Below are 24,779 nucleotides of genomic sequence, written 5' to 3'. Positions count from 1 at the left end.
CAATATAAATGTAAAGCAGTCTGGGAGCCACAAATGAGGACTGTGCTATTTATTTTGAGACTGACACTTCAAGCCAAGCACCTGGCTACACAAGTATGTCTCAACACAAGATGACCCCTCTTAGAAAACAGAAGGGTTTACATGTTGATGCTTTTTTTCTTGTTTCGACAGATCCTTCAGTTCAATTGGCTTCTGTACAAGGGCTGCTTCATGCTCCATGATCAACAACTGCTGAAAATGAACCCAACTCTGAGTTATATTGGTTTCTCTGATTTTGTTTTAGGTTTGACACAAACCAGCTTCTTTGAAACACTGTTTCTTCTCTGTCGTAATCTCTTCTCACGCTTTTTCACTAGAGCAAGCCTCTTCAGGTAGAATGGTGTCAGAAGTAGTGTGAATTGCATTGTTTTTCCAGACTGGAATCTCTTGAATGGTTCTGTGGGTTTTTCTTCAGACAGTTGTGGTTCCCAATGGATCATTTTGTTCATCTCAGCTATGAACTGAAGCTACTCAGCATCTCAAGATTGTATCTCCGTTATAGATTGGTACAAAAGTCCCAGCCCATTCTCGCCTTCAGGCTGTGAACAAACTAAAAGTTTTACACATTCTGTGTATGAGGACAGCTGGTGTCAGATGGTGATGGTGAAGCTGCTGTTCCCTCACACTCTGAGGGTTCTGTGCGCTGTCCTCCCGGCCGGTAGAGGCCTTTCCCAGTTTGCGGGACTTGGCCTGTTCTGCTCCTTTCAGTGTATGTTTCCTGCATGTTGCTGTCCTTTTGATACACCTCGGTAACGGCTCTGACCAAGCCTTTATGTTTTTGGTGTGTCTCTCTGTCTATTAAATGTTTGAATTGGAGTTATATTGACATGCCTCAAGGATTTTTTTATTTAGTCCCAAGAATGAACACATTAATGATTATTTGTCAGAGTTGCTCACTGTGATGTACTGGAATGAGAAACGGGTGTTTAGCAATAACTCAAGAATTCATATGCAAACTAAGATAGAATTTCACACAAATGTCTAATAGGATAGAATGAAGTTGTGATGACGTTTCCTATCCAGAGAATCGGATGTCATCTTCTTATTGATAACATAATATTTACAATGGAAATGTGTGACATTAAGGGCAGCCCATGAAAAACTCAAGAAGCCAACATTTTAAATGCTTGTACTCATCTGAGGAGAAAGCAGGGGAAAATATGCTCCTCACGTCTGTGTACTTATCTCATTTGAGGCCACAAACACACTAATCCATAATCCCAGGCATCTGAAGATGCTACTTACACATTTAGAATGTACTTCATCCTGGATTTGGAGTGGCACTGAGACCTTGACACTTGACTTCCACCTTTGGTATTTGGTACACATTAATTCAGCGTGATTGCTCAGAATAGAATTTTTCATTTTTCACGCATTGCTCTACCATTTTTGGAAAAAGTCCAACCTGCGCCCTTGTTACACTCTGATCACCAAGCTGCTCTTGAACCTGACATTTTGCAGGAAATACAACCGTTTTCAGTTTCCCTCACAAAGCTGCTTCCTTCAGGTACTATATATGTTCCATGTTTCAGTGACTGGTGTCTCCACGGACGGTGTGTTTTCATAGCAAAAGGTTTTGCTGTACTGAGCAGATGAGAACACCACATTCTTTTTGTCTTTGCAGTGCTGGATATGGCACGCCATGTGCCACTTTATCGGGCGCTATTGGAGCTGCTGAGGGCCATTTCCACCTGCACGGCGCTGGTTCCACTGCTGCTGCCTCTGTCTGGAGACCAGGGGCAAGATGAGGAAGAGGAGGATGAAGAGCACTCTGAGGGACAGACCTCTGTAGGAATGCTGCTAGCCAAAATGAAGACATGCGTGGACACGTACACAAATCGCCTCAGGTTCGACCAAAGAAAATAATTATTGCTGATTGAGGCTTGATGCAGTTCAAGATGGTTTTCTCTGGTTTTTCTATTTTAGATGTTCCAAACTTTTAGAAAAACAGTTGTACATAGTTTTTTTCTCTTTTTTTAAGAAAGTAAAGTGACCTCACACGTGATGGGGGATGTTTCATTCAATACTTGGATCTACCTCCTTACTAACACTCATTTTTGTCTGCAACACTTATGAACAAGAAATCTTTACATCTCCTAGCTCTTTCTATACTTGATATAAAAATCTACTCCCAGGGCCCTGGAGGACTTATTGAAATTCCCTTAAAGGTGTTCTTTCATTATGGTGCCACTAAGGTTAAGTTGCCGTACATGAAATGTGACCACACCATCAACAGATGAGTGAACTCGGCTCCTTCACCCACAGCTCCTGTACACCTCTTTATAACATGCTGTTTGCATACACACACATATATGTATATATATATGTAGCCATATTATAAATGAAGTATGTAAGGAAATTTTCTACAAAGTGCCTGTTATCAGTGTTGCAGCAGGGTTCATTTAAGATACCAGAGAAAGAAAACCTTACAATTTCTAGTCATTCATAGTTCGCTTATTAAGCTGTCATATCTCAGCAGTGAGAGTGATCACTTCGGATTGTCGTAGCCTATTTAGTGTGATCAAGTTCAGCAGACGGTCTGCAGAGAATGGGCACCATAAAGGCAGGAGTCAGCTCCCACGGCCAGGCCATCATTTATGGTTGAGGGATTCAGGAAAAAACAACTGTTAAATCCACCTAGTGTACCTGGAGACTTTCCGTACCTATGAAGTGTTTGGTGTATTTAGAGTATGATATTTGATTTCAAACTACAAATGTTTACCCTTCTCACACACAAATCTGTAAAATACAAAGGCTCAAACAACCCTGATCACCACTGTATGGATGGATGTAATTTTGTGTGTTCCAGGTCAAAAAAAGATAAAAGTAAGGGTGTGGTGAAAACAGATGGCTCCGACACAGAGCCTGAGGGTTTGACTCTGCTGGTGCCAGACATCCAGAGAACAGCTGAGATCGTCTATGCAGCTACTACCAGCTTACGGCAGGCCAACCAGGGTATGTATACACATGTACATTGCTTTATTTCAGAACAAACCCAGTGTTATGTCAGATTTGATCACATTTTAGAGACAACTCCCTTCTGTATTTTATGTCTCCACCCTTTGTCGGACTTCTAGCTGTTGGTTTTATTTCCCATCTCAACTTGAGATTCCAGCGGTGAGATCTTTTTCTCTCTCCATGCGTTCTGTCCTGCCATCTTAGTGTAAGGACATGAAAATGGGTCTTTAAGTTTCGCCTACCAAAAAGTCCCCAGACTTAACAGTTTAACTTTCTCGCTTTACTTATTGGCCTCTTATGTTATATCTGTGGTTTGACTTGAACTCTTGTTGTCTGAAATTCGTCCACAATTCTTAGCATCTCTTCTACTTCTTTCTTGAGCCACATTCAGATGATAAATATTCTGTTCATGTTGTATCACAAGATTCAGAGTTTGAATAGTAGTCAAAAGTAAAGTACACACCACGCACAGGGTAATAAAGAAAGACTGGCCATTAGTCATGTTAAAGAGGCAGTGCCATCAATAAAATGTCCACCACACCATGAAATATTACTCCTTCCCCATTACCTTGTAGCTACACAGTGCACACCATTAATTAGCCACCACCCACCCATTTCTTCAAGCTTTCTCCAGAGGATTTTGTTATGCTCGATCCACATATGCAGCCATCTAACTGATCACTGAGGTGGGCAGTTGGCCATTAGGTCTGATGGAAAAGTGCAAGTGGGATAAGGGGTCCATATAAAGATCAATGTTATGTGTGTTCATGCAGAGAAATCTATATGCTACAGACCTCTTGAATCAAGCCGTGTTGTATGGTGTAGAGCTTAGGAGCGTTGACAGACGTATAATCATTGAATTAGTAAAGGGGCTGTAGGAAATATCTCTGAGAGAAGTTCTATTTAAACGGGATGGGGATGAACAGGATAGATTATGCTATCTGCTACCACTCTGTCCTTATGTACAGTTCTTATTCTTCTAATCTTTGTGCTGTTGATATGCTCTGATGTTAAATACATCAAAATTAAATCTTGATCTTCAAACTGTGGTTAAAGGTCTCTAGTGAAGACAGGGATGCATGGTTAAAATCATGACCAGAAGCTACACTCCTTAAACTGAGGCTGTAAGGCACTGGCACAATTTGTGCTTTTCGCATGAGAAAAACTTAATATAATTTCAGTTTCTGAATACTTCAAGGTCTAATTGGATGTACAATGAATGTTAAGACCTTCCTGGCATTGTTAAAGGTCAGTGCAATTTGTGTCTTTAATTTTGTCTAAACCTCTTGGACTAAATGTCCTAATGTCCTCTTTTCAGAGGTCAGTTAGTTTCAGAGCCTCCATTTGAGATATTACAAGATGCCCTCTCTTGTAGCCTTGGCCACAGCAATCGTCACTTGTGTTCCAGTCAATCTGTGCTGAACTGAAGGCAGGAAATATCCAGGACTGCTGCAGTTATTTGATGTGGGAATTATTTAGATGTAAAAAGGGCTGTTGTGTATTTCAGCCAGTTGCTGTGGACAGTGTTGTATATATTCAGTTTCTGTATTCATTTCTTGAACAAGCCTTTTATGAATTTCTGAAACATTTCAAGCAAAAACTGAGCATTATTACCTTGATGAATGTCCCCTATTTTCTGCCATGTGGTATGTGCGTATGTGGGCCAAGATTTCAGATATTCACTTACTAATGAAGCTTTTTCTTACAGAATAGAAAATGAGTTTATTAATTCCCAAAGGGAAAATTATTTTGTTGCTCTGTCATATAGAACATATATGCATGTATATACACATTGTTGTGATATAGCCTTGCGTCCAGCTGGCTTGGCAGCCTTTTCACAAGGCTTGTTCCCAAGTTGCTCTCTTTTTTTCACTCTGGTTTTTTATTTTTGCTCCCCACTTCAACTCTAGAGAGGAAGCTAGTGGAGTCCTCAAGGAAGGTATCAAGCAGACCCAAGCCCCTGTCCATACTTCGCTCTCTGGAGGAAAAATATGTTGCTGCCATGAAGAAACTACAATTTGGTGAGATTTTGTGCTTTTGTTTTCCACAGTATCACTTTTGTAACTTTACATACAGACGTGGAAAAATATGATTGAAATCGAAGTATTTAAAATGGACAACATGAAAACTGATTTATCAGCATAAAGCATCAAAAAAGAAACTGCTCACTGTTATTGATGAAAGGATGGCCTCCTTGTGCCATTCAATGGTGCAGCACATCTGAAGAAGGCTCTGACTGAATGCACTTTTTCTTTGGTTTGCAAAGTTTGCATCCTTTATCAGTTTGTTCAGTTTCTTTGAGTCTCTGGCTCTGATGCTGCTGCCCCAACAGAGGCTGCAAAGCAGACTGTACTTACAGAGGAGGTTCTCAGCAGGTATCCCTGGCCTGGTGTTACGGTGTTTGTTGTCCCCTCTTTCCTGCCCTCTCAACCCCCAGCTGGTCGAGGCAGATGACCACCCTTACTGGTTTTGGTTCTGCAGGAGGTTCCCTTCTGTTAAAGGAGAGTTTTTTTTCCTGTTGTCTTGTGCACGCTCAGGACGGGGACTGAATTGAAGACATGTTTCGATATAATCTGTTGGTTTCCTTGGCGAGGCAAATTGTTTTTATGTGCATTGTATGAACTGCGCTAATGTGGAGTTTGATCAATTTTATTCTATTGGATTATGATTAGATAGCAGTGAATAAAAAATAAAAAATGAAAATCAGACCTCAAAGTTGGTATTTAAATGAAATTCAGTTACATCACAACAATATCCAGCGAATGATCTGTGTTTGTGCAGCCTGTTTTAATTGTCATTATTGCACTGATTCCAGTCACATTTTTGGTTTCCAGTGGCCTGTAAACAAAATAAATGCATTTGAAGTTGGTATGTGAAAGGTTACAGGACGTCTTGATAGATTGACATATGCGATCAGATACAGGGATGGTTAAAGGACACTCTTCACTTCAGACCCTCTCACTCTTGTCTCCTCTACATTCAGACACTTTTGAAATGGTTTCAGAGGATGAAGAGGGGAAGCTGATGTTTAAGGTCAACTACCACTACATGTCTCAGGTTAAGAATGCCAGCGATACAAACAGCGCCGCCAGATCTCGACGCCTGGCTCAAGAGGCAGTAACCCTGTCCACCTCTCTGCCCCTGTCATCCTCTTCCAGCGTTTTTGTCCGCTGTGATGAGGAGAGATTGGACATCATGAAGGTAAGGTGGCACATCAACCTCTAATCATCTGGGTTGTGCCCAGCACTGCATCATGAATTTCAGAGGAGAAGCGATGAAGTCATATGTGATGGCCAATCAACACTTCCATAAAGATGTTTATGTTTCGTGTGCTTCTGCCATGCAACAGCTTCAGTGACATTTAATAAATGGCTTTCACTTCGCAAGCTGATTAATGGCAAAGTCTCATCTGCTAAATGTCAAAATTCTCATCTGTTCAACTCGATTTTTGAGTATTCTGAACACAGCAAAGTCAGCATCAAAATAGAAACACATCATCAAAATGCAGCTTATCATCAGTATAATTGTAACATTAAGTTAAATGGTAATGCATGATATTCAAAACTTTTTTTTTTTTTTAGAATGAGGCACTGTTTTGTTACACAACCATGTTCATGTACCAGAGTTAAGCCCCCAAGAATAGCATAGCCTACAGCAGCAGAACTGGGACTGGTGAGGTGGAAACTTCATGACCTTTGAGGGGTCAGTACAGCTTCATACTTCACCCCTTCTTGCATCCATTTGTACCCAAGCAGCCCAATGCATCTGTCGACCTCTGCCCCAGTGGCTGAGTTGGTATTAATCCTTCCACACCAGAGCTACCTAACTTGAGAGCAGACAGTGTAATCAAGTGTTCTGTGTCAGAATAATGCTTGAGTGTTGCTCAGTGCTTGGCAGAAAATTTGAAAGTGTAGTATTAATCCATGGAAACACTACTCAAAGGTTAGGTTAGCATGTGTTGAAGCACCTTCACTCTTCATCCTAAAAGGTGTCCTCTTTAGGTGATGCAAGTTCCTCAGGCTTACTGACAACGATATTCAATGTGTCCGTTGTTCAGATGTGCTGGACTCGCACCATAAAGTGAGACTTACTTTGTGATGGGGCAGCCAGTTGCAGGTTTGCAGGGCAGATAAGCTAGCTGTCTGCTTGTTTGAGCTACACATGGAATGTCCACATGGATAATTTGTCCTCCTTCAAGCTATTCCTTCTGTTGAAAGTATTGTGTAGAAGTGAATGTATTATTCCAAACCTAACCTTAGCTAAAGTGAGCTGTGATCCAAAACATTTTATACATTTTGAAGCATTAACAATTATTCATCAAAAGTGAGTAAGTAACATTTATTTATATAGCACCTTTCTCAGACAGCAGTCCCAAAGTGAATACAATATGGACATTTAAAAATACATTACAACAACATACAGTCAATACCAGTCTTAGCAGCCCATTGGGCTAGAATGCTTGTTTTAAAAAATTATGTCTCAGGTTGGTTTTTAAAAGCATCGACAGAGTCAAGTGATCGCAAGTAAAGTCGTAATTCATTCCACATTCTTGGTCCAACAGCTTGGAAAGATCTGTCTCCTCGGGTCCTAAAGCGAGTGCAAGGGACTCGCTTTAGGAATAGGGAATAGATGTAGATCAGAGGACCTCAAGCTACAAGCTGCAGTGTAAGGCTGGATCAGATCACAGATGTAGGGAGGAGCCTTTTCATGCAACGCTCTGAATGTCAAAACCAAAATTTGATAGTTTATGAGGTAAAATACAGGGAGCCAGTGAAGAGATTTTAAGACGGGGGTGATGTGGGCTCTTCTGTCAGAGTTTTGTACAAGCTGTAAACGAGTCAAATCATTCTTGCTTAGACGGGTGAACAGGCTGTTACAGTAGTCTAGACGTGATGAAATAAATGCATGTATCAACATCTCAAGATCATTTTTGGAGACGACACTTCTTAGTTTGGTGATTTTACGCAGCTGGAAAAAGCAGGTCTTTAGTAACTGTTTTGGGTGATGTTCCAGAGACATGGCTTCAGCAAAAATGACTCCTAAATTTCTCAGGCTAGTTTTGAATGTCTGCCTGAGGCTTTCTGAGGGCTGTTTGATGCCAGGAATAGCACTATCTGGGGCAATGATGAGGGTCTCAGTTTTGTTTGAGTTTAACTGTAGACAGTTATCACTCAACCATTGTTTTATTTGTGATAAACAGTTAATCAGGGAGCTCAATTTATGGGTCTCAGCTGTCTTAAAAGAACAAAATAATTGGATGTCGTCCGCAAACAGATGATAAGAGACGTCTGCAAACTGTTGTATAATCCTCCCTAAGGGGAGCATGTACAGCAGAAATAGAACTGGTCCCAGGATAGAACCTTGGGGTAACCCATATAGGAGACCTGCAGGGTCGGATGTTAAGTTGTTCACTGAGACACTAAAGCTCCTGCTGGTGAAATAGGAGGAGAACCACTTTAACACTAAACCAGTCATCCCAACCACATCCCTCAGTCTGTTTATCAGGATGAGGTGGTGAACTGTATCAAAGGCAAAGGAGAGATCCAATAGGACTACCTCAGTACATCTCCCTGAGTCGGCTGACATCAAAATGTCACTGAACACTTTGAGTAGGGCTGTTTCGGTGGAGTGGTGTTTCCAGAAGCCTGACTGGAAATTGTCATAAATGTTATGGGCCTTGAAGAAAGATGTAGGTTGGTTGGACACCACCTTTTCTAATGTCTTGGCCAGGAATGGAAGATTGGATATTGGCCTAAAGTTCTGTAATTCTGATGGGTCAAGGGAAGTTTTTTTTTTTTTTAGTTTTGGTTCTACAATAGCATGTTTAAAAGAGCTTCAAAAGTAGTGCTTTTTTATTTCAAGTGCAACATTCCACAGCAGAATTGCAGGAGCCTCATCATCACCCACTTTCCCATCTGTGGAGTCACTTTTACTGTTCAGCTGCCAATGTTTAAATTACAAAATAAGGCTGCCACCAAGGGTTTTTGAGGTGTAATAGCAGTGCCGCAGACACACCAGTGCACAGGTATAAATCACAAGATCCGAGGTCACTTGTATGGGCCGTGGGGTAAGCTTTTCTTGGCTTAAAGGACCTAGCATGAGTTAGCCTTACTTATGCAGAAGGCTAACCCTTCCTTGATCTTCATCACTAGCTTCTTTGTCACACCAGTATCTGAATAAATTTTTGTTTTTTTTAACTATTTGCTAACCAGGTTTTATTTCCCAGTAGCAGCATTTGTGAATCGAATTTGTTTGAATTGCCAGTTCTTGATAATTCACACTGATATCTGTAGCCACTGTGCAGCCTTACACATTGGTTTTGTATCTGTAAGCTAGTTAAAAGTTGGTTGACTGACTGAATAGAAGTACTGTTTAACGAAACCATGATAACTATAAAGTCAACCTTACTCATTAACTAAAGACCTAAAGAGGATTTGCCTGTTGCTAGAATTGGTCTCTGCAGTTTTCACCCTTTGACTTATCTGTTCCTTACATGAAGGGTGGGGAAAACCTGAAAAGCTCCAAAGAAATTTAGTTTATATTAAAGCTGCTCCCCTCTTCACATGTACAGGTTCTCATCACAGGCCCAGCTGACACTCCGTACGCCAACGGCTGCTTCGAGTTCGACGTGTATTTTCCGCAGGACTATCCCAACTCCCCGCCGTTAGTTAATCTGGAGACTACAGGTGGACACAGTGTGCGCTTCAACCCTAACCTCTACAATGATGGCAAAGTAAGAAAAATGTTCAAATTCTTGTCCATGCAAGTTTTCAATAATTTCAAATGAGTGTTAAATTTGACTGGGGTATTTAACCTGGAAAATCCCAAACTTCTTTGAATCATGATCGTTCTTGTGTATTTTGACCGTATTTTGTGGAAAATAAACATTTTAGTTGTTTTTTAGTCTCCCAATTTTTTGTATTCTTTTTATTTTGGCTAACTTATTGATTTTATTTAAGCTAAAACCTCATTTTAGCCTCTTTCTAATAGTAAGATTTTGCCTTGCCACTGTCTGATATTTGTCACATTTATTCATTTGACAGCAGGGTAAGAGATCTGATTTGCACAAATACACTAATCGGAACACTTCAACCTGCCTTTCCTGTTAAGGTTTACATGCTTGGCTGACGCATATTTTGGTTTGCGTTTAATTTTCATACATGTTATGTGATCCAAACGGAAAGCTGTTTAGTATATAACCAAATTATATAATTTTAACATCAGCCATAGAGAACTTCAACAGTAGTTTTGTTGTCATCCATGGTTGCACCACCAACAGTAAGTTATGTTAATGCAGAATGGCTTTTATGGTGATGAAAAATGGATTTACATTGCAACCCTGCACAATACTTCAGTCTTTATGTCCTCTCACCATGGCTGTGAGGGCTGTGATGTGACGCACAAGTAGATGGTTAGGTTAGGTTTAGGAGCTTTGCACTGCATGAATTGGTGCACCTTATAATAACATCAATGATGTCAAACTTCTTTGAGCCTGCAGCTATTTTTTATTATGTACATCATGGCATAGGGCATCCAGCTCTTTTTGATCAAGAGTGTTCTGTGTCAAAAAATAGTATGACTTCCCTGGTTTTGTATTGACTATTCTAAAAAGGTTGGCTTGCAGTCGAGCTTTTACATCTCAACTGACTGCATAGTGGATAGAGACATATCTTAAGGCCATTCCTCCAGCTTCACTTGTAGGTTTTGAAGTATTGAACCACTATATCTAAAGACCTTTAAGACTGTCAGATGCCCAGTTTTAATTTACATTTAGAAGCAGGGATCCCTGAAGACTTCTTCCAGACATATAAGAATATGTTGTGTTTGTCCACTGATTACCTGACTTCATTTTATTAAGAAGCTGGAGTTGAAATGTTGACGCTCACCCCATTAGCTTCCCCTCATCAGGCAGCTGTTGACAGTCCACATGTATTTCCATGTCGGTTCCTGACAGGTGCTGTAATAAGTTCCTGGGATTTCCCACATCAGTGGTAAGCTGTTTTCTTACGTGGACACATGAGATGTTCAGGGGAAACTGCACTTAGGGGGACGAAAGCGACTGCTTGTGAAAGTGAGGTCTTTTTTCAAAGTTGTTGTTAACACAAGTAGGGATGGGAATTGTTAAAGACGTGTGAAGTGAATTCAGTCATTTTCTTCTAAACACATTAAATAGATCAGAAATGTATTTCTCAACAAAAAAGCGTTTCAACCATTTCGATTGGAATTGTGGAGCGGGTCTGGGCGGGTCTAAAATCAGTGTTTAGCATTAACCCGCCCTTGCTGCTGTAGTAGCATTAATCCATTCAGCCTCGGTGGTTTTCCCGCTCGGTCTCGAGTCTCGGATAGCATAGCACGGTAGTTTGCAGCTAGCTGGCTAACAACTGTAACTAACTCTTCATGTCTCCTCCTCGTTCATCTTCCCTGGATGCCACAAACACCAGGGTAGTGGCTCCATTACTTTATTTAAATTTCCAACTGACAACGGCATCAAGAAAGAGCGGATCGATTTTGTTAGGAGCTACTGTGGAACGTTAATAATCACCACCACCCGTCTCTGTCCACTTTACCCCCGATGGTTTCACCAACTCTCACCAGGTAAAGTCTGGATTCCTGAACAGTCCGTTGAGGCTGGTCAGGGGGGCCGTACCGACCGTCTTTCTCCCCGGCTTACGTCCTCTCGTTACTATTCTGTTGCAGACTGTGAGGCACGAGGTTGTGAATTTTCATTGTCTGACTCAGACGGCTCAAACATGTAGGACTGGGTCACTGCCATGCTGTTGTTAACTCTAGCACCCATTGCTACTGTTGCTACGTTACACGGAGGCGGCCCCCCTCCCGCATGTGGGCGTGGTTCCAGTGCCTTCAGCGGACACGCCCCACAGTCCTGGAGCTGAGAGTATTGCTCATTTTTACCCGATTTTGACGCCTAATTTCATAAACTTATCGTTATTTTTAATCATTCAAATTTGGCTGGGTGATTGATAACACTTTCTTCTTTAGTCTGACAAACTCAAAACACATATTTATATTCACTTTACACTGTCTTTAAGAATTTAGCAATTCCGGTTCCATTATCGATATCGCTTATCGATTCGGTTCCCTATCGGTTCTCTTATCGATTCTCATCCAGTTATATATAGTACAAATGGCTTTGGTTGCATTAACACTTTAATTTCAAGTATGCACCAACATTTTATCTATCGTCGCCTCTGCCATTTTACTTTTCCCTGCCTCGATGAAAGGGGTAGCTACAGGTGCCTGCCTCTGAGCCTGCCTCACTCTTGCAGTCCTCGTCAACTAAATATTAATATCAGATGGAAATTATTCATACAGTACGTCGCTAACATTATTTAACTCTCAAATTTTGAATGCAGGCAGTGACATCTCTCTTCTGATTTTAGCGGAACCTATAAACAGGATAATTTAGCAGGCGGCTTAACGATTCCACAGAATCGAACTACTGGGAGCCGGTTCTCGATTCCCGTCCCTAAACACAAGTACATCACAGGCTTTTTGCTGGAGATGTGCTCTCCATGCTGGAAATGGCGAAGATAGTGCCGGGGAAGAGGTGTCTAGTGCACAGGAGGCAGCACATGCTGTTTTCCTTACAACAACTTTACAACAGATGAGGCTCATTATACTGCATGTATCTGTGTCTGACCAAAGGGTGCGAGAGGAGTGCAGCATACAGGTCAGCAGAAAAGGACAAACATACACACACTCAGGCCCATAGCAGCAGCAAATGCTTCAGAATATTCACACGTTCGTACATTGTCTCACCCGCTGATGTTCTGGACAGTTCTGTAGAGAGCTGGTTAGGAAATGTCTGCAAGAAGTCTACAGCAAATGTTGGGGACATTTGCATTCTCATGTGCCACTGGTTCACAACATTTCAAGGACATTTGGGGACTGCAGTGCATGTGTAAAAATGCAATGGATGAATTGTGAGAATGGGGGGGGGGTGAGATTTACAAGAAGCTTTTTGTTACACATAGTGGAAAGAATTCTAATTGGCATGAATGGGAACAATTTCAAAATCTCAGTTTATAGATGCTATGCATGGGCATGCTCAGGGATGCTGTGTAAATGCAAACACTTCCTGGTTTGCTTAGGTCCTGTCAACACTGTGATGAGTTATGTGTAACCTCATCCAAGGATAGAAAAATCTGTTCATTCACTTCAATGAGAACATACCACTCTTTGCTTCTCAATTCACCTGCATTTTTACAAGTTAGATACTAAGTTTTGGTCTCAAGGTGTTTTAAGATGGATTTTTTTCACAGACCCAGGTGGGATGTTTCATCCCTTCTGAGTGAAACTACTGTACTTATTTTCTCATAAGCTGCCCAAAGACATTTGGCATCAGTCTGTGTAAACCTTAACCATTGCTCTCTGTGGTTTATATACTGCTCTGCTGATACTGATCCCACGTATGTATTTTTTACAGGTGTGTTTAAGTATCCTGAACACATGGCATGGGAGACCAGAGGAGAAATGGAACCCCCAGACCTCAAGCTTTTTGCAGGTAAGAGGGAAATCCATCACAGCAGTCACATGTCTGAATGGATCAGCAGGGCTGTTGTCTGAGTCTTTGGGTCACAAGCTGTCGTTCATCCGCGTCCTGTCATTATACCCCAACAAGCACTGTATTGGTGGGCTTTGTATTTTGACAGCTGACATAAAGGGTCCTTTCTAAAGTCGAGTTTTCATTTTGCTTTGCTGAGAGTGAGTATGTGGGTGTTACTCAAACCAAGGACTGTCTTTTAAGCACCCTGGGAATGTCCGTTTACACACAGCGGTCATGTAGCGAAGATGATCTTTCTTTAGGTTTGATCAGAAGGCTGTTCCCAGTCTCTACCTGTTCCTTCAGTAGCTGCTCTACAGTTAACAAAAATGATTTAATCTTTTTTTAATCCATTTCTGATTAATGACATGTTTTTTTTTTTCACTAATCCTTTTGCAAAGGTGAATTTACAAATATTTCCATCTTAAAGCCTTGGGGGGTGTAGACTGTGTCCACAGCACATATTGTAGAGCATTAAGGAGCAGTGGGTATCGAAAATGATTCACAGGGTTATGGATGAACACGAAAGTTCTTTAGCTCAGCATGTCTAAACACACCCACACCATTATTTGGTTGCCTGTCTTGCCCACACTCACATTAATTTTCAAAATATATTGATCCAACAACCAGCAAGCTTGAGCCCTGGAAATGGATCCATCCCATTTTTTTCTTTCCAATTCCCTCATTTGCAAGGCTGGAGTGCATAGAGATGTCTGCATTGATTATCATTCTAGTTAGCATGCTGTAGATCAATCCAAACATCCATCCATTTTCTATACCCGTCGGTCGGGGGGCGCTGGAGCCTATCCCAGCAGTCATCGGGCGAGAGGCGGGGTACACCCAGGACAGGTCACCAGTCCATCACAGGGCCACACAGAGACAAACGAGACAAACAACCACACACACTCACACTGACTCCTAAGGATAATTTAGAGACCATGCTGTAGATCAATAATGGAAAATAAGGGGGTTGGTGAATTAGAGACGGGGGACTGGGCTGGAATCAAGTGATTATCATCACGGAAGGGACATCATTTGAAATCAGATGAGCCAGTTCAAGATTCAAGATGGCGTTACTTGAAGGTTATTGGTGTCCATTTGATGGAGCATTTTCAAGTTCATCCAGCTCCGGCATAGCTGGGGCCAGCAGGCAGGCCTCCAAGTCCAACATCATCATTGTTGGTAATAAAGTGCCTTAGAACAGACAGAGCAATGGAGGAGGACGTTCTTGTTCTCCTTGAGACAGGTCAGGACATTTATCGGTCGTTGATGAAGAAAGTTTTAAGACTGCTGTTCTATGGGCCAAAACGTTTTGTCTGACGCTCACTGAGGTGTCTAACCATGACAAGATCATTTCAGAAGTGTTGAGGACACTGAGGGGATGTTAGGCTAATTCACACATATTCCACAGAATTACGTACACTTAAATATCCAGGAACGTTGTTTGTTGTTTTTATCTCAGTTCATTTGGACACCACATCATGCAGCTAGTTGAATGAAGAGTTATATTTAGACTCCAGTGGGAATCCCAGATCATTATGTCACATAGTTTCTTGACTCCCTGCCTCTGTTCTCATTCATTCATCTATCTTCTGTAGGTGCTAGTGTCAGTGCAGTCCCTCATTCTGGTGGCCGAGCCCTACTTTAATGAGCCGGGTTATGAGCGCTCCCGCGGCACCCCCAGTGGCACCCAGAGCTCTCGGGAATATGATGGCAACATCCGACAGGCCACTGTCAAGTGGGCTATGCTAGAGCAGATGCGCAACCCATCACCATGCTTCAAAGAGGTAGGAAAATTGATTTCAGAAATGCATTCATGCCTTTAATGTGTTCGAATTTAAGCCCAACATTCATTTTGAAAATACAAAGAATATCACTTTTTAAATAATGTTCTATATGTATTTAACAACTACAGTATACAGTCTTCAAGACAGCTATGTTTACATCGTCATTTGGAAACTGAGATTTTTATCACCGAGAAGAATAAAAAGCAAAAAAACAAAAGCTGCCTTCAGCAGTCTGGAGTGAAAGTGCCTCATTGCATTTATTTCACAACCCCAGTGTCTGGACAGGTCATTGGGTTTTTAAACCTTTAAAAACCTTGTTTCTCAGCATTTATCTTATAAATGTGGCAGAAATCCTGACTCTGCCATCATCTCTGATATTTCATCAGAAAACTCGTAAAAAGTAGTTTCTTCCAGGTAATCTCCAGTCTGCCAGAATCAATACGTACCACAATTATAATGACGACAACGATGCAACGATCTTTCTTGAATGCATCCGTATTCTTTTTTTCCCAGAACCTTTGGCCTTCTAAGCTCATGAAGTTAATGTTAGTAGTTCATAAACTGCAGTACAACCAGTGTAATACCATAGCCAGACACCTAGATTCTGTTTAATGTATCTCTTTCTGTTCTGTGCAAAGGCCTAATTTGACCTGTCTGTCTTTTTTGACCAGTTCCAGTGGAATACAGAATCACCTCCAGATTATTAGCTGCATTGCTCTGCCTTTTTTTTTTACTCTACCAGGCGTAAAAAAAAGCCAAATAGAAGCCAAAAACCACACCTCTTCCCTGAGGGCTACTGAAAATAAAGTCCTGTCTTATTCATTTCTGGATAGATGACATCAGCTGGAGGTTGGCCCACACTCTCTTCCTCACAGGTTTTTGAATTAGTTGTAATCCTTAAAATGATCCTTGGAGAGAGCATTTGTGCTGTAGAAGATAAGTCTTTCAGCTTGCTCATTCAGAAATGTCAGGAAGGGAAGTACAGAGGAAGAGGAGTCACTGAAAGGAGGCAGAGAAATAAAAAAGATTCCATCATCTTGATAAGACTGCGCAAGAAAAACCGATTATTGAAAGACAGATTGATTCAAATTATTGATTATTCTCTCCAGGCATCCACAGAAAATGCTGTTTGTGTTTCTGTGGGATTTGAAGTCTTTTGCACAGATGATGCTGAGATTAAAGCTAAAGAAACAAAGGTCTATGACATCATCCAGCAGAGTGGCTGAGTAATCTCACATATTACACAGAAATTCAGTTGAGCTTGGTAAAGTTCCACCGTGGGTTTTTCTCACCACCTGCTTTTAGCACCTTCAAGTCCTCAGGTGAAAAAAATTCGAAGCACATCTGATCCATAACGCCTCCTTGTTTAACCGATGGACTGTTTTTCCACATTCAGTTGGATCAAAACTGCAGTGCTTTCTTTAGAGGGTTAGGTAAGAGGCACAATAAACTGTAAAGTCGACTGTTTATTACATGACACTCATGTCACCCACAGGCAACAGCTCAGGTTAGACAGTCAAGCATTAGGCTTCCCCTGAAAACAGCATGCATGGCTTCTTGAGCAAGCAGCAGTTTGACTAGCATTTGTTGTCTTTAAGTGCAGAAGGCAGATGCAGCAGTGTCAGCCGATGCTGTGGTCCCTGCTGCAGGTCTGCTGGTGGTTCCGAGACAGATTCTGTCAAGTCTTTCTCGTCTTTATTAAAGCCTATCCTGTCACTACTCTGAGGCATGGACTTAGGTACTCTGAATTGTGAGTGAAACAGTTTTAGTGGTAGTGTGAGGTATCCTCACAGTGACCCAGCATTGTGGCTGAGTGTAGATAACTGCCACATCTTGCCAGGTCTCTAAGCCTGTTGCAGTGCTTCTTTTTTTTCAATCCCATACAGGCGATTTAAATGATGCGAGATGTTCAAGCTCCTCCGTTGCTCCGCTTGCCATTACCACGCTTGTTTGTGGACTGAACTTTTTTTTTTCATAAATCAATCCATGGACCACGTTTGTGCCGAACCGAAGATATTGATCCCAACTCTTGGGTCCCACATGTTTAAAGGGATTTCTAATGGCCTTGGATTGATTTTATTGTTCCGGCTGGTATTAGATTGGGGTTCGGTTTAAAGTAAGGGTTAGGGTTAGGCATTCAGCTGTGATTATTTGGATGTAAAGGGTGAGGGAATGCATTATGCCAATGATGGATCACCACAAAGATAGAGAAATAACTTTGTCTGTGTCCATGTCTTTAGTAATACCAGTTACTAATAACATGTATTTCCCAAAAGGTCATTAGGGAGGACTCTGTAATCCTATGTGTGGTTCAGAATTTAAAATGCTTTGCATACAGAGTTTTCGTCCACACAGTGATTGATTCAATTCGATTAAATTTTATTTATATAGCGCCAGATTACAACAATTGTCATCTCAAGGCACTTAAGTAATATAGTCCAATTCAAGCCAATTGGAATTCAATTCATTGTAATCATAATCCAATTAATTCATATAGAGCCAATTCAAAAATAATATCCTAGCTAAGGAAACCAACAGATTGCACCGAAACTTGTCTTCAGTCCAATCTCCCGTCCTGAGCGTGCCTGTGGCGACTGTGGAAAGGAACGACTCCCTTTTAACAGGAAGAAACCTCTGGCAGAACCAGAACCAGGAAGAAACCTCTGGCAGAACCAGAACCAGGAAGAAACCTCTGGCAGAACCAGAACCAGGAAGAAACCTCTGGCAGAACCAGAACCAGGAAGAAACCTCTGGCAGAACCAGAACCAGGAAGAAACCTCTGGCAGAACCAGAACCAGGAAGAAACCTCTGGCAGAACCAGAACCAGGAAGAAACCTCTGGCAGAACCAGACTCAGGAAGGGTGGCCATCCGCCTCGACCAGCTGGGGTTTGAGAAGACAGAAAAGAGGGAAAAGAGGGGGGAAAAACACCATAACGCCATTCAAAGGATACCTGTGTTTTGATGACCTTTGCCAAATACTAAAAGTCAAATGGTGCTGGTCCAAGTCTCATGAATCCCTGGGGAAAACCATCACATATCTGATCATGTCCATGCATAATGTCAGGGGTTATAGATGGTTTTCCCAGCAGCGTGTCTCACCATACTCACCACACACCTCTGACCTTGAAACATTGCCTTTGAGCTGGGGATTGTCACCTTTTAGATGTCACTGAAGCTGTTGCAGGAGTGGATAGGGGCTGGCAGGAATAGCTGAGGGAAGGAAGAGATGCAATGAAGATGCAGAGAGCAGAGATAGATACATAAAGAAGAGAGACATTAAAGTGGGGCCTAAACCTCCTTTTGCTGCTTCTCTTGGTAAACTGCAAATCATTAGCCACCATGAGACCTGATCGCCTGTCTCCACCACCAGAACAACAGCTACAGATGGATCCACACAGCACTCGCTGCATACGGATGGCTCAGCCCCGGTGACTGTTGCTAGGTAGTGGACTGGAGGGGCATACAAGAAAGAGACTCAAGTGCAGTTGATTGACATCCTTCATGAAGCAGTTTCGCACCGTTATTTTTTGATTAACCATTGCAGCTGCTTTCCTGTTTTGTTGGATATTTTTTATGCTCTGCCACATATTGTTCAGATTTGACCATTTACTTATATGTGGGGATATTTTATAAAATATTAATATAATATAAAATATTAGATATATTTTATTAAAGCATAGCTTAAGATTTTAAGCACAATTTTCATATTTCAGACAAATATTGGAGGTTGAAAAAAAAAAAATTGGTCCAGATCTAAGGTAAATTCAAACTTTGATCAGCAGTCATCAATCGCTCTGTGTGAGCGCTACAAAGACTCTGAGGTTCTGGGAAGTAGCAGCAACATTGTTGAAAACAGCCATGCAAAAGTGATGCTTTCAAGATCACAGCAGACTGGAAAGACTGCCAGTTCTATTCAACAGTCAGGTGACTAATCAGGTGCCACTTTAATCGTAGAGTAACATTACCGAGAGGGGGACTTTTCTGCATGGCAGCTGAAACTGCTTGATAAATTTCAGTCAGAAGAGTCGCAGGTTAAGTCTGGTGAAACATCTGGTGTGTGTAGTCCACACAGACTTCAGAACGCTGTAACATAAGAGCAACGTGTTGTGTAGTGTGAACAGTACAAAAAACTTGGCTTTAGATGGTAGTTTCTTTGTCCACACCCCCCTGGAAGGAGCTCCCTGGTGTAAAGTACCTCTGTTTGTGAATCACTATGCTGCTTTGTATAGGCAGTGAATCAAGTAGAGATCAACTATATGAACCAATCTTTTTAATACGTAATCAGCTGGTTTGGGCAGCTTTTTCCATTTTTGGGGTGTAATCGCTCAGGCTCAACCAGGCAAAGGAATGGTTCACTACAGATCTTTGAGTTTTCCTGAATCCACTCCTGTGTTATCTTGGCTGTTGTCTTCAAGTTGTTATCTTGTTGAAATGTACATTTTTGGTCTAATGTGAGAACTCTGATTGCGCTTCATCTTCAAGTTCCCAAGCAGAAAAACATACAGAATGCTGCTAAATTTCACCAAGTATGTGGTGATATGTATTAAGAAGATGATGCCCTGCCTGGTTTTCTCCACAGTAGTGATATGGTTCCTGAGCTCTGGGGAAGAATACGAGAAAATATCTGCAGCGTTGAAAGCCCACAAGTTATTTACATGGCAGTAAAGGGAATTAAGAGGGCTTGTATAGTATTGTATGAATAACTGTTGGGGTTGAACACTGTGTTACAGGTGATCCACAAGCATTTCTACCTGAAGAGAACAGAGATCATGTCTCAGTGTGAGGAGTGGATCACTGACATCCAGCAGTACAGCAGCGACAAGAGGGTGGGCCGCACCATGTCCCATCATGCCGCTGCACTGAAGGTAATTTCATTTAGTCTGCTGAATAGGAAAGAAAGTGCATAGCATTTCAAATGAATAAAATACAACATTTGGTTCCTGCAGCCAGATATTCAATCATTTCTTCACACCTTCAGCTTAGACATCACCCAACAGAGCAGTGGCCTATTTAAACATGTTAACACAGCAGTGTTATTTAGAGAGTTTCATGTCAGGAATTCCTGTCTCCAGTCAGCTAGTAACATGATATCAAAAGAAGAGGCTGTATTTTTAAGTTCTCCTTAAGTAAAACGCTCCCTTTGTTCACTGATACAGGAACGTACGTTTTAGAGGATACTTGAGGTTCTCTGTGCACAAAGATGAACATTATGTCCGTCAACCTGCTGATGGGAAAATGCTTCTCTCAATTCTAGAACACCAGACTGTAGAAGATCTGATGCTATAAAAAACTATCAAACTGCAAACATAGTTAAAGTCTCTTCTTATACATATTCTGTATCATATGAACCCAGTAGGCTTGTTCGGTATACCGGTACTAAATGGATACCGGGGTACTGAGGCATTTAAAATGGTACGATACTGCGCTTGGATGAGACCCGTACTTTTTTTTACACGTTGCCATGTGACGCCACCGCATTGTATTTTGAGCCGAGGCGAGCAAGCAGGTGAGTGAGCAGCGTGGAGCGACAGAGAGAGATAAGGGAGAGAAAGAGAGACAGGAGCAGGGTGAGGATGCCAGCTGCTACAACCTCCACCACGCCTCAACTCGTAGATAAAGCAGGCGCGCAAAGGGCTATCTGGAATTACTTCGGCTTTAAAACCAATCAGTACGGTGAAGCCATTAACACCGAAGCACCACTGGGTGGAAAGGGTGGAAACACTTCCAACTTGGCAAAACACTTTAAGGACAAGCTCCCAGAGCTGTTCAGAGAACAACAGTTAATAACTTCTATACCCATGAAACAAAGCAGCATTCAGTGCTAACAGCAGGCAGCACCAGCACCCTTCACTCTCCACAAAAGTAGCTCTGGAAAAACATTCAAGCTGCATTGCAATTAGCTACCACTTTATTTGGTTTAAATAGCCTATTTATATTATTTAATTAATTTATTTTTTTAAATTGTGTTGACTGTGCATTAGGAAAGCCTGTCTTTGGGTTATTTTATTCACTGTTGCATAGTGATAGTTTTAAGATTTTCTGTGAAAAAAATGACATTTTTTGTGTTCTCTTTTTATTTGGAAAAGTATAGAAATACATGTTGGTACTGGTATTGATACCAAAATTTTGATGTCGTGACAACATTAGAACCCAGTGTCAGAATTAAGGCTTGACAGGGAAAGCTGTCAGGCAGGTAAACCTACTTCTGAGCCCTCTGATGCTTTTTATTAAGCTTCCATGTTTGGTAGCAAAAGAAGTCTGAACCCTTCTCCTCAGGCAGCAGAGACTTTTCACATTGTGCCCATATTTTGGAGTTGAGAGTGTAGAGAAAGGGTTCCCAACCAGTGAATGGAACATGATCTGTTCCTGCCACCGAGCAGCTCAGGCTACATGCTAGCATCTAGATGTTATGCAGGTACAGTGTTTTATTAGTATTCACATCCTAAACTTAACTTTAGCAAAGTAGCACCAAATGTAAAGTTTAGCAGAGGCCATTGGAAAATCACTTTTTTTGGATTGACAGGATTTTGACAGATAGCGTAAATCAGTTCAATCCTCAAAATCCTCCCAAAGGTTACTTTGTGTAACTGTCCTGCAGTGCACTGTAAAGCACTTAAAGGAAAGCACAGAAAACACAAAGCTTATTATCCTTAAGTGGCTTTTGCATTATAATATCAGACCTCACTGCATGTATTCTCACTGCAGAGACACACGGCTCAGCTCAGAGAGGAGCTCCTGAAGCTGCCCTGCCCCGATGGCCTGGAGCCTGACAGCGATGAGTTCTCCGAGAAGAGCGCCGCCCTCATCCTTAAAGAGTTGCCCAGTCAGGAAGGAGAGAAGCCCAGCAGCAGTCAGGACAGCCACTGCAGCGACGGCCAGCTATGAGCCTTCCTCCGACCTCCCTCCCTCTCTCCCTGTCCAGCATCTCTGACCCCTCCCCCCCCCATCCTTCACTTATTACTCTTTCAAAGACTCAATGGCTTCAGAGGGCGAGCCACCACTTTGTCAATATTTGTATGTAAAGATCTAATAGCAGACTAGCAGAGAACGAGGGGGGGGGCAAGTACCAGAAGCCAACAAGATGAACTCTGAACTATGCTATGCCCTTATTGATGAGTCAACAAAAACTTTTATTTACCTGTAAAAGAGTGTAAACATTTTGTGCTTTTTTTCCAATTGTGAAATAACCACTGATTGGTATGTTATTAAACTTGTTTCTGTATTATACATAATGGCAGAGGAAAATTACAGATTATATAAGGGAAACTACCTTTAGAAAAGAATGTTTACTGAATGTTTTTTTCCTTTGTGTTTCTTTTTGACTATTAGAGCGAAAACAGTTGTAACCAAGAATATATTGGTCATTCTAAGGATATAATTTAAGAAAAGATAAAACACACAGGTAACAGAATCCAAGATAAATCCCCTCTGGTTATCCCTTACGCCATTTGATTTCTCTAGAATCATATCCACTTGAAAAAAGATTGAGATGGACATTCTTAAATGCTATGTTATCCCTTTTACAGGCTCCAAATTAAAAGGCTTAACCATGCTTTGGATAAATATTTGTCGCCTCTCAGAACTTCTCCATGACTGCTTTTTATTGACATGACTGTAGATTGCAAGTGTGTCAGAACCACATGGGAAATGTACTTCGAAGGCTTGTGCATGTGTATGTGTGTTATCTGTGCGTGTGCAACAATCCTCAGTGAGATACAAAGCTGTGATGTGCCTTTGATCTACACCATACCACCAAATACTCCAACAAAGTACCTTTACTGATTTCTTTGCTATTTCTACAGAATTCTGCTCCGTCTGACATGGAAGAAACTGCTTTGATCTTTTTTATTATGTTAAATTCCAATGAACAAAGAGGAAAAAATGCACTTTCTATTTTACTCACTCCTTAGAACAGTCACAAACTCCTTTTGCTAGGACATTAAATGGAGCTTGAAAGTAAGGACTGATTGTGCGAATGCTTCTTTCTGTGTTTAACAGGACGTCTCTCAGCTGTAGGAAGAAAAGTTGTGAAGCTTCACTGAAAACCAGCTTTTGCTTGAGATGTTTCCACGATCAAGGCTTGTCAAGCCATCTGTCGGACGGGGTATTTCGGTTACATTAGTTTTATCACTGTAAAAGTGCCCTGGGGCCATGCTAATATGTTTAGCTGCTGCATCTATTCATTGACTGACCTCTCTGGCTGCTAGGATTTCTGCCAGGACAAAAGCTTGGTCTAATGTTTATTTTCAAACTTTTTGGTTCAGTAAAAAAAAAAAAAAAAAAAAAGAAAGCTTGATAAGTATCAATTATATGCGATACTTGAATTTAAAGCAGCACTAGAGATGTTTGTGAACCTTAAAACTGTCCTTCTGACTCATTTTGAAGTACATTGCCTTTTGTTCGGCACATAACTGGGCCTGAAACTGCCCTTGAGTGCTCGGGTGACTGTGATACAGCAGCTCAGGACATTCCAGTTTCCAGACCTGCACCGCACAGTTATGCTTTACAGTCGCTGAACGTTATTGTGGGCTTTTCAACAGTTATTTAGTGTGTATGGCTGTGCATGAGCAGGGATCACACAGAGATTTGTGTTCGTTACCTTGGGGTTACATCCCACAAATGTAGGGGGAGCCAGAATTGCCACATTCTCTATTACATTAGCAAAGCAAATGATCTGTCTCATTTGCTTAGAAAGCTATGCAGCATTCACACTCTCCCATCATCAGTACAAAATCCAGATTTGATGGAACTCTGGACAGAGATAAATGTTGTGACTGTGCATAAGCTCATCAATATGATGACATGGTCAAAACTCAAAGTGGTCAACAAAAACTTTCTCTTTTTGAATAAGCAGTGTAGTTCTTTTTGCTGTTAAATCTAAACAATATTTCTTTAATTAGGAACTACATAATGTCTGAATAAATTCTTAGTGAGTTTTAAACTGGCCTCCCTGAATTATGTTGGAATCAAAATTCTGTACCAGTCAAAAGTTTGGACACACCATCTCATCTATACGCTTTCATCGTTTTGACAGTTTTCATTGTAGAGCAATACTGAAGACAACCAGGCTTTGAAATGGTGCTATCACGGTGAACAAGAAAGTGTCTTTTTGAAAAAACACAATTGAAAGGGAAAAATATGTACCCTTCTGAAAAAAACCAAACCATCCCAGTTCCTTTTAGTGTCAATATGTCATTGCAGAATACTGTAGCACTGATGTTATATGAGCTGTACTTGTATAGAATTTTTTTTTTTTAGTCTAGCTGACCACTTGGAGTGCTAAGACTAAATGCCACATTCACTCACACAGCATGTCTTAGTCTGCAAAGCCACAGAGTGCTTTCTTCACACATATTCATCCACCCATGGACACATGGATAAGCAATATGGGGTTCAGTATTGTGCCCAAGGACACTTCACATCGCCCAGA

General features: G+C 41.3%; 1 protein-coding gene across 5 annotated transcripts in view; it reads left to right on the top strand.

Annotated features, from left to right (window-relative positions):
• birc6 (baculoviral IAP repeat containing 6) overlaps positions 1 to 23,309 on the top strand; it is a 111,504-nt gene extending 88,195 nt beyond the window's left edge. For all 5 annotated transcript variants that reach the window (XM_072391561.1, XM_072391563.1, XM_072391560.1 and 2 more), the window contains 9 exons: positions 1,664 to 1,886; positions 2,849 to 2,994; positions 4,908 to 5,018; positions 5,981 to 6,198; positions 9,569 to 9,730; positions 13,445 to 13,522; positions 15,160 to 15,348; positions 20,080 to 20,214; positions 22,055 to 23,309. In XM_072391561.1, the coding sequence (XP_072247662.1) occupies positions 1,664 to 1,886; positions 2,849 to 2,994; positions 4,908 to 5,018; positions 5,981 to 6,198; positions 9,569 to 9,730; positions 13,445 to 13,522; positions 15,160 to 15,348; positions 20,080 to 20,214; positions 22,055 to 22,234 (1,442 nt within the window). In that variant the 3' untranslated portion in view covers positions 22,235 to 23,309. The remainder of the gene's footprint in view (positions 1 to 1,663; positions 1,887 to 2,848; positions 2,995 to 4,907; positions 5,019 to 5,980; positions 6,199 to 9,568; positions 9,731 to 13,444; positions 13,523 to 15,159; positions 15,349 to 20,079; positions 20,215 to 22,054) is intronic.
• The last annotated feature ends 1,470 nt before the right edge of the window (positions 23,310 to 24,779 follow it).

This window comes from Leuresthes tenuis, unplaced genomic scaffold (genome assembly GCF_036924035.1).
Source record: "Leuresthes tenuis unplaced genomic scaffold, fLeuTen1.0.hap1 SCAF_8, whole genome shotgun sequence".
In the NCBI taxonomy this organism is placed as follows: Eukaryota; Metazoa; Chordata; class Actinopteri; order Atheriniformes; family Atherinopsidae; genus Leuresthes; species Leuresthes tenuis.
The sequence above is the reverse complement of the archived record's forward strand: the minus strand, read 5'-3'. Positions and strand labels throughout refer to the sequence as shown.